The 10,071-nt window shown below is 48.1% G+C and overlaps 1 protein-coding gene across 1 annotated transcript; it reads right to left on the bottom strand.

Moving 5' to 3' along the window:
- Positions 1-4,295: 4,295 nt before the first annotated feature.
- On the bottom strand, positions 4,296-8,736 carry LOC101572769 (CD209 antigen-like protein C). The gene is made up of 7 exons (XM_004644939.3): positions 8,691-8,736; positions 8,504-8,590; positions 7,917-8,006; positions 7,513-7,596; positions 6,989-7,140; positions 6,479-6,588; positions 4,296-5,528 (listed from the first exon to the last, which is right to left on the bottom strand). Exons 1-7 carry the CDS (start codon positions 8,734-8,736, stop codon positions 5,378-5,380), a joined length of 720 nt encoding a protein of 239 aa, XP_004644996.2. The 3' UTR covers positions 4,296-5,377.
- Positions 8,737-10,071: the final 1,335 nt, after the last annotated feature.

Here is a 10,071-nt window from a genome sequence, read left to right as displayed (position 1 = left end):
CATACTGAGCAGGCCCCGTCTGTGGGGCACACTGAGATGGTGACTGAGACTGGGCATGGTGGCCTGCACCTGTAACACCAGAATTTTGGAGGCTGAAAATAGGACAATCACTACGAGTCCGATCTATGTAGTGAGACCCTGTAGACCCCATAGACCGTGACCTAATTTCAGGAAAAAAAAATTTGTGGAAGACTGGATGTCCTTCAAGACAAGCTGTGAAGGAAGGCCTGTGCTGTCTTGTGGGTAGGATACACAACATGCTCCTCCAACTCTAACTAAGAGCTAACATCAGGGCCCGCGAGATAGCTCAGAGGTCTAAAGCACCTGCTCAGGCAAGCTTGGCAAGCATGCAGGGACCTAGATTCAGTCTTGGACACCACACGCCTCATCAGCCCCATCTCTACCTCCAGGGTGGGCTGAGCCAGCCATCAAAAAAGAAAGAAAGAGTTAACATAAGATACTACCGGTTAGAGGGTTCAGTCCCCAGATTAACCCCACTTCAAGGGTCAAGGGTCAACAAAACGGGTTCCAAGAGCAACCCTGCTTGTAAGCGAGTCACAAACTGTGGTTCCTTGCTATGAGGCTTGGCGATGGGCCCAAGGACTCACGGGAACTCAGACAGCACTCTGGTTATATGCACTTCTTTATCATGAAGGTGGCAACTCAGATGAGCCAAGTGGAAGATACATCTACCAGTCCCTCGATGAGGTGACACAAGCACCCTGCAGTGCAGCTCCTCATTAGCATACATTTATGCATGGCCCAGAGGGCCAACTGGGAATAACCCAGGACACCCCTGTCACTGAGGAACAGAGACAAAGATCTGATACATTTTTAATTACATTCACAAGAAGAAAGCAGGAAAGGGCAGAGGGACAAGCCCAGTGAAGGCGCTCCCACCGCAGCCACCGCTGGCCTAATGGGGAGCTCTGGAATCAGAGGGATCCTTCAGAGACACCCCACTTTGGCCCAGCATGGTCAGCTCTCCACTGTCCTGCACAAACGTGAGGTGCCTCAGGATGGAGTTTGACACTGCAGAAGCTGCAGCCTCTGCAGCAGAGTTCAGGTGGGAAGGGCTGACACGTGACAGCCGCCTCCTAGAGGACTCCTAGCAGCTGGGCTAAGGTCCCCTTCCAGGAAGAGAGACCTGGGAGACCCAGTGCAGGGTCCACTACAGACTCACCAGGGAGGAGGGAGCCGGGCACATGTACAGCAATCCAAACAGTCATAGATGAACTGAGGGACTAATTCGACAGTGCTCCCAGCCTGCAGGGTGAACCAGAGCAAGCAGAGACCATCCCCCGGCTGAGGGGTGCTATGACAAATACTTGGGATAGCCCATTTGTGAGGAAGAAACATTTAATTTTGCTCAGAGTGGTGAGGGCTCCAATGTTCAGGGGCACCCCTTGCTTTTTGGGCCTCTGGTGGGTTGGACATGGCAACCACGAAGAGCACATGGTAGAGTAAAACTACTCCTTCATAGCCAGGATGCGGAAAAGAGAAGAAGACAAGGGACTGGGTTTCCTGTCTGCTTCTAAGGCCCATCCTCAGGGACCTGGGGTCCTCTCCCTGGGCAGGGCACCTCGTGGTAGCACCACGATTGGGTACAAAGCCTTTTACAGGGGAGCCTCTGGGAGAAAGTGCATCAAGACTGCTGCATGACTCCAGCAAAAATGGATACCAGAGACACGATAGTATGTTCTCTAATGCTGTAAATTAAACAATCTCATTGTATCTACGTATACAAAATAGGATAGATATATGGCTACTTTCTCTTAATTCAGTGAGAAGGAAGATTTGTACTGATAGTGCTTGTGGACAGGATATCATGTCTGCACCTTGTACTATGAATAACCACTATGAAGACAACAATAGGCAATGTAGTAATTATTGAAAACTGTCCTATTAATTTGTTTTGAAACTGCCTCATTGCTATTTGTTTCTCAATAAAATTAATAAAATCAATCAATTAATTAATTAATCGCCCAAATGAACTAATCCACTATTCAAACAAAAGCCTCGAGAAATAAAATTGTGTATAAGTCCATTAAAATTTAAAACTGTAAGTATGTGTATGGTGCAGCTAAGATGGTGTTGAGAGGGAAATTCGTAGCACTACAGATTCTTTCCTGAACAGCTAGGCTGCGAAGCCCAATGGGGTTGTTCCCGGTACTTCCCCACAAACTTGCGACTAAGCTGCTTACCTGATCTTCCAAGTCAGTAGAATTAAGGAAACAATAGCCAATTTTTCCAAACAAGTTTTAACCCTTGTTAAAGCACCTGAGTGCTTTCTGCCTTAACCCTTAAAAAATGAACTCTTCAATTTTTTTATTTTTTAAAGAATACAAAATAGTATTTAAAAGCATCAGAAATGACACACAAAATTTCATTAAACAAAGTAATAGGAATTCAACAATGGTTGCTGTATTGCATGATGTTATCTTCGAATTAGTTGTTTAGGTTACCAGATACAAGCCCAATTTTTTTAAAAAAGCACAAAACAATAACAAAAAGAAAGCTATAAGAAATTTAAAAAGAAAAAAAATAGCATAAAAATTTAAGCCTTAAGTGCTCCTTTCAATAGACTAGCAGAAGTCAGCAGTACAATTATCCAAACTATCCTGCATAATACGTGAATACAACTTTTTCCTTTTTTTCTTTTGTCCTTTTCATCCCAGTTTTTCCTTACCATTGAACATATTATTTCCCTTTCCCAGTATCTGTCATACCTTTCACATTTTATTTATTCTTTCAGGTTCTCACACTAGTGAGGTAATACGATATTTGCCCACGAGGGTCTGATTTATTTCACTTACCAATACAGTCTCTAGTTGCATCCATTTATCTATAAAAATGTCGAATTATATTTTTAATAGCTGAATAATACTCCATTGTGTAAAAATACCACATCTTTTTAAAATCCATCCTCAGCTGATGGGTGTTTGGGTTGTTTCCAAGATTTAACTATGAGAAATTGCTATAAACGTGGGTGCACATATATCTCTGTGATATAATGATTTCAGTTCTTTTGGAAAAAATACCCAAGAGGGAACTAGCTGGCTTGAATGGGACCTCCCATCTTAGCTTTTTGAAGAATCTCCACATACAAAATATGCACTTATTTGTCCACTATTTGGTCTCCTTGACCTCATGACTGATCCACGTCTTATTATTCCTTTGTTCTTCAAGCCCTTCTCTGTCTATAAAAAGAAGCTGCCACCAGGCGTCACAGTACACACCTGTGATCCTGGTACTCAGGAGGCTGAGGTGGGCTACAGTAGCAAGTTCAAGTCTAGCCTGAACTACTTAGTGGTGACACCCCGTCTTTCCAAGAAGACAACCGTCCTTGCTATTGCTTCCTTGGTAGTACCATTGAAATATTCACTCTACTTCAGAGAATGAAGACTTGCAGAATTTTAGAAGCAAACATAAAGAAAACAATCTTTAAATTGTTCTACCTTTGTGGTTGGCAGAAGATTTTTAAAAATCAGCAATCTAAGTTTCTTCCTCAAGAAATGAGAACTAGAGCTAGTGAAATAGCTTAGCGGACTAAGCACCCACCTAGGCAAGCACAGGGACCAGGCTTCGATCCCTGGCACCTCATGCCACATCGGCTCTGGCCTGGGGCTCAATGAGCCAGCCTCAGAGACCGGGTGTGATGGCGCATACTTGTAGCACTGGGGAGGCTGAAAACAGGAGGGTCACTGCGAGTCTCATCTGCCTAGTGAGACCCTATACCAAATACAAAAAAAGAGAGAGAGAAATGAGAACTAGAACACAAACAATGAAAGGGAGTCTGAAGAAGAAAATAAAGAAGATAAGAGCAGAAGTCAATGAAGTTGAAAAGAAGAAAATGAGGGAGAAAACCACTGAAATGAAAACCTCTCTCAGGCTGACTATGAGATGGAATTTGGCTTGGAAATTGTCTGTGGAGGGGCTCTTTTGGACTCAACAGAGGTAGAAGAGGCAGGACGTTTGTGGTGTATTTTCCACATGAGGCAACCTGCGATTTTGATACTGAGTACCTGAAGTTAACATCGCGTCTTACAAGCTGGGGAACCCAGTTATCCCGGACTGTCCTACTTCAGATGCCAGACAAAGAGCTGCTCAGGATGCAGATTCCCTCCATGCAAACCACAAGTTGTAGATTCGAACAACTTCTTGGGTGTGATCGTTTTCTAGGTGAGTGACCGAACTGAGAAAAACACTTCATTTATATTTATTGGTTTATTATAAAGGATACAACTCAGAAACACCCAAAATTGGGGGAAATACAGAGAACTAGGAAGGAACCGGGAATTTTCATGGTGTGTCAGTGCCCTCTGCAGGGGTGCCCCCCTCCAGAACCTCATCTGCTCAACAACCTGTGTGGTCATCAAATCTCATTGCCAAAGAGTTTTTATGGAGCTGTCTCCATCCACCATCCTTCCTGGAGACTGACCGATGGGACAGGAAGTTTCGGCCCTTTCAATCACCTATTGGGTTTTTCTGGTGACCCACCCCATCTGAGAGGGTCAGTCTCCACTCGTGTCACTTCCCTACCATAAATTCAGGCATGGTCAGAGAGGCTCATTAAGAATAGCAAAAGACACAGACAAAGACCAAGCGGCAATTGGGCAGAAAGATAAGTCAAGCAAAGAGGGTATGACAGCAGCCACTAGCAGCCATCGTGGGAGCTCTGGAACATTTGGTCCTTCAGTGGTGCCCCTGTTGGCCCAGCACACCCAGATCTTTATCATCTTGGACCTCATCCCACATGGACTCCTCTAGGAAATACCCTGGCTTTGGAGATGCTTCCTGTAGCACAGTATAGGCGGGGAGTGACTGACAGATGGTAGCTGCCTCCCATAGAACTCACATCAGCGGGATCAGTGTGTCCTTTCTTGAAGAAAGATCTAGGAGGCCCGCCTCGGGTCCAGAAGTTGGTTCACTAAGAAAGGAGCCAGGATGTTTGTACACCATCTCCATAGAGTTACGACTGATTAGGGGCATCCTTTTCCTGGTGCTGCCAGCCTGCAGGATGAGCCATGGCAAAGGGTCCCAGGGGAGTCAGTTGGGTGTTCAGTAGTTTAAAAGGAAAGTACGCAGGGTTGGGCTAAAGTCCCAGGGGGATGTGGCAGCCTTTGCCCAGGGCAATGCCAACTCTCTGGCCTGAGTGATGAAGACAAGATGGATTAAGGGACCACACCCAGCCCCTAAGCATGTCCCTTCAAAGGTGGACTAGAAACACGACCTCCAAGCAAGGAGGAAAGAAGGAAGATGAAAGTGTCCTCACCCTGCTGTTGAGAGCTCGGTCAAAGGAACTCACATCAGTGCAGTAAATCCTTCCACCCACAGGGACACTGGAATCTCAGGGGCTGAAGAGAAAGACCAGACTTCACATGTCAGAGCAGGAGGCTGCAGGCCTCTTGCAGATCCAGAATTTCTGGCGTTCACATTTTCCGTCATTCCAGCCATTGCCTCTAAACTCCGCACAGTCTTCCTTCCCGTCGTTGTTGGGCTCCCCTGGTAGCCAATACTTCGTGAACCTGCAAAACCCATGAGACTGTGATCCTCGGCCCCAGATTTCCCCCCCGTATGGGCTGTATGTCCAGCTCTGGAAACTGGATCCTTCCCCATCCGTCCTGCAGACGTGTGGCAGACATACTTTGCTTTTTTTTTTTTTTTTTTCAGAACCGGGGGTTGAACTCAGGCCCTTGTGCTTGCCAGGGAAGCACTTATTCCACTGAGCCATCTCCCCAGCCCCAACATACTTTGCTTTGACCACCCAGTGATATACATAAGTCACTCGTCTTTGGCTGCTGATCCATGTCCCCATGTCTGAGAAGTGGCTTTTTTTCTAGGGGTGTGATTTTCAGATACAAACCAAGCAATCTACATTAAACACCACCATCCACTTCTCTTGTTGGACTTTTTCACTCTTGGCCACTGTACACCTGCCAAGGTCCAGCTACCAGACCACAAGAGACAGCAGCTTCAACTCCAGATCCACCTATATTAGAAAATCACTAACCTAAGTCATCTGTGTCTCAGAGATTCCTCCTCCTGGACATCATGTGGGAGGCTCTTGTCCACAGTTTTGTCACCCTCTGGACTGTCCTATCTTTTTCTCTTTGACCTCTTATGATGTGACCTCTACTCTTTCTCCAAGAACACGTGAGCATAAAAGCTGCCTTTTACATGGAAAATTTCTCCTGAGGTTTGGGCTTATTATACCTCAGATTTCCTATTAATCTGATACATTTTTAGTCACTTACCTGGCTGGGAGCTCCCCCTGCAGCTCTTATGGTGGAATTTTAGGTACCTGCTGCCCTACCTGCATTTGAGTTTACACCATCTGCCTCAAGTCAGTAAGTGTCACAGACTCCAATGACTAGGGGCTGGGGAGTGTGGAGGAACCAAAGGGTATCTAAGCCACAGTTTCAGGGTCCTAACCTATAACCTGTGCTACATGATGGTCCCTTCACCCATGATCTACCTGAACCACAGATGCGAACCATCCAACCAGTGCCATATGCCTTCTTTTTTCAGATCCGAGAGTCCCATCCAGGTGGGGCCTCTGTTCTTCGAATTCAGCTGCAGGAAGTTCTGGAGGGTGAGAGGAGGCGTCAGAAGGGAGTTCCATTGCCAGCTTTTCAGGTAGTATCTCCTCATCCTCTTGGGAGGAAATGCTACTTGTGGTTTGACCTCTAACCTTCTTCTGCACTAGACCAGGAGCTCCCTCGAGTACTCAGGAGCTCTGATCCTTTTGACATCTGTTTTATATTGGCAGACGTGTTCCGAATCGCACACAGAATAAGTACTGCTGTTCCTGCCTCACCTGCCCTTGGAGATATACATATTTATCTCATAGCATGTCCTTGGAAACTTGGTGGAACCTTGTGCTTGCCGGGCAGGCACTTAGACTACTGAGCTCTCCCCCAGCCCATCTGCTCCTCACTTGATCGGTCATGAAATCCATGACCAGGCCGAGCTCTCGCCAAGGTACCTGCTCCTCAGGACTCTTGATGACGACCAACTGGGCCCTCATTTCCTGGCAGGCTGCAACAGAGTCACTCCAGTTCAGCCTGGAGTCGGAGAAGAAGTAACAGTTGCTTTGGAAGAACGTCCAGTCCCAGGAGCAGGGGCGGCATAGACGGCCTGTTTGGGGAAGTGGGCTTCTGTTTTGTTGGCCACATCTCTGTCTGCCTAGCTGTCAAGGCCCTGAGACTCAGGCCCTCCCTTGATGCTTCCCCTGAAGGAACCATTTTACTCTCTACTTCGAAGCCCCATCCTTACCCTTGAAGAACCCAGGAGTCCTGGCTCCATCTCCTCCAAATGAGGAGCAGTAATTTGAGCTCAGAACTGGGTCTGGACATGGAGTGCCTGCTGCACCCATGGACCCTTGAGAAACAAAAGTGTGTATTTTCTGTTACCTTATGTTCCTGCTTTGCAGGTGAGGAAACTGAGACTCAGACTTGGTGGATGACTTAGGCTGCAGGGCCCTGGGGACCCTGGCGTGCAATCACTCACCTATGCCAATCTTCAGCTGGCTCATTTCCTTATTGATCTTTTGTTTCACCTGCTTCTGCTCCTGGTAGTTGGGGACCTTTGAGACTGTACCAAGTTTAAAAAAAAAAAGCTCCAATTATTAAACACACACTGTGTGCCTTGGCTTGTACTGGGCCCCAAGGACATCCAGTCTGAGAGTCACTGCCTTGTTTGATACCATCTGAAGAAGAAACCTACCCTCAAAGAAGGCTCAACAGCCAGGGTAAGGCTAATCAGCACCTCCCTGTCCCTCCTCGCTCTGCTTCCAAGCAGCAGAGGCCCGAGGAGTCTGGGGAAGTCTACAGCGTCTGGGGCTGGTGCCAGCCCCACTGCTTCACTGGCCTGGCTGCCGGTGCTGGAAGCGTGTCGCCTGAGGTGTTCCCTACCTTTCACAAGGACAACCACCAGGATCATAGCGAAGAGAGTGAGGAAGAACAGCTGCAGCACAAGGGCTACCGAGCCCCGGCCCAGGCCCCCTGCGGGAGAAGGGAGGATGGGGAGGTCGAGCATGCCTTGGCCTCTTCCTTGCAGCTGCAACTCCTTCTCCCTTAAGCACTGCATTCTAGAGCCTCGGGGTCTACCTCCCCTGGAGCAAGGAGTCCAGCTCCCATGTCCCTTCTTAAAACCAAGCATCCACATCCAGATCTACCCATAAGTCTTCATCCACGAGACCAGAAGCCCAGGTACCCAGACTCTATTACTCTACCACCCAGGTGTCCAAATCTTCTGCTTTCACTTTCTTAGGACCCAAGAGTCCAGGCCTCACTGTCCACTCCACAGTGCCCAGGAGTCTAAGTCTCTGCCTCCCCAGCTCTCAGGATACTGGCCCCTCAGTCTTATCTCCCCGGGACCATGAATAAAGACCCCACTCCCAGTCCCTAGCACCCAGAAGACCAGATTCCTAACCTCCACTCCTCAGGACAGGAATTTGTGGGGACCTGTGTTCTCCTGCCCACCCCTAAGGTTGGGCTACCTGCGATGTTCCTGAGGCCAAAAGCTGGTCGGGATCCAAAGCCTTTTATGAAATATCTGGTGCCACCGGGTATGAGCTCTTCCTCATCTGAACGGGCCAAGCATCAGTCAGGGCCTGGATGGGCTGAGACCCCAGCTGACCTCCCTGCACCCCTCCCTGAGCTCCCAGTGTCCCTTCCCAGCCTCACCCAGGGGGCCCAGCTGCGTTGCCTTGGCTTCCTTGCAGTCTGTCATTTTCGCCGCCGTCCCTAAATGCTGAAGACCAGTGGGAACCGCAGCTTTTATCCCCACCTCCTGTTCTTCACTTCCCAAACCAAGTCTCACACAGGAAGAGAAACAGGGAACTGGGTGCCAGCACAGGAAGTAAAGAGATGGAAGGGCCTGTGTCTGAGAGTGCTCCTAGAGTTCCAGGAACTTCGGGCAAGGGCCAGAGGTGGCTTGAGCCCGGCGTACTTCCATGATGGCCAAACTTTGATGATTCAGACCTTGTGAAGAGAGGCTCCTTTATTACACCTGCTCCACCCGTAGTACAGCTGGGCATGCAGCACCCTCCAGTCTTCGCAGAAACAATGTCCCCTCCGACTGCAGATTCTGTCGCCCTGGTGTGCTGATGTACTCACTCACAGTGCCTTTTGCTGACTTGGGACTCGGGGGTGAATCACAATTGCTTGTATTTCCTTGTTGCTGACCAGCATGAAGGCGCTTTTCCACAGCCTTATTTTCATCCATTCAACAGCCTCCTCCACTCTTTGGTAGATGATGGGACCTCCATTTTTCATTGGGGGCAATTTGGAACACAGAGAGGTTGGGTGACGCTCAAGCTCACACAGCTGGTAAAAAAGAACAGAGCTGGGAAGTGATCCTGCAGTCGGCCCTCACAATTTCCCTGCAAACCATCGAGGCAAAAAGTCACTAAAAGAAAATGAAGAGATTCCCAGAAACCATTTTCTTGGTGGTAGGACAGATTAAGTGACATCGTAGTGGGGGAATTCCCCTTTTTTGACATGCAGGGCTCTGAGCTGTTCCTACGTACCTGTGTGTCTCCTGTCTTTTTCTGCCCCAGGAACTGTGCATTTTGAAGTCCATTCCTCCTCCCAATTTTGTACGCTGGGGTTTGAGCCCAGGACTTCATCCATGTCAACCACGCCCTTCCCCACTGAGCCACACCCAGGCCCCAAGCTGGCCCTTTAACCCATGTTCTGTCTTGGTCTATTTTCTATTGCTGTACTAGAATATCTGAAAATGAGAAATTTATCATGGGGACAAATTTATTTATGGAATGGTCTGGAGACTGGAATAGAAGGCAGCATCTTCCCAGGGCTGTCTGGTGCCTCCTAAGGAGAAGGAAAATTGGGAATCTAAGCTGGTTTGTGCAAGAGGAGGGGTCTCGCTCTGTAACTGCGCCGTCTCTCAGGGCTAGCCCAGTCCTCCTATGAAAGGAGGGCCTCTGGTCAGCAGTGTGAAGAGATAATCCACATAAATGTTTGCCAGGTACTCCTCAGACAGAGGACTCACTCCAGAATATACAAAGAACTTGAGAACAGTAAAGCACCTAAAACAAAGACCCAG

This window comes from Octodon degus, unplaced genomic scaffold (assembly GCF_000260255.1).
Source record: "Octodon degus isolate 3935 unplaced genomic scaffold, OctDeg1.0 scaffold00214, whole genome shotgun sequence".
NCBI classification, from domain to species: domain Eukaryota; kingdom Metazoa; phylum Chordata; class Mammalia; order Rodentia; family Octodontidae; genus Octodon; species Octodon degus.
The sequence above is the reverse complement of the archived record's forward strand: the minus strand, read 5'-3'. Positions and strand labels throughout refer to the sequence as shown.

What these genes read in the sequence shown, in the direction of transcription:
- LOC101572769 (XM_004644939.3), bottom strand. Translation starts at nt 8,736, where the DNA reads ATGACAGACTGCAAGGAAGCCAAGGCAACGCAGCTGGGCCCCCTGG. An exon ending in AACGCAGCTGGGCCCCCTGG is followed by an intron (nt 8,591 to 8,690) that starts GTGAGGCTGGGA and finishes TGGCCCGTTCAG; the next exon opens with ATGAGGAAGAGCTCATACCC. An exon ending in CCAGCTGAAGATTGGCATAG is followed by an intron (nt 7,141 to 7,512) that starts GTGAGTGATTGC and finishes TTCCCCAAACAG; the next exon opens with GCCGTCTATGCCGCCCCTGC.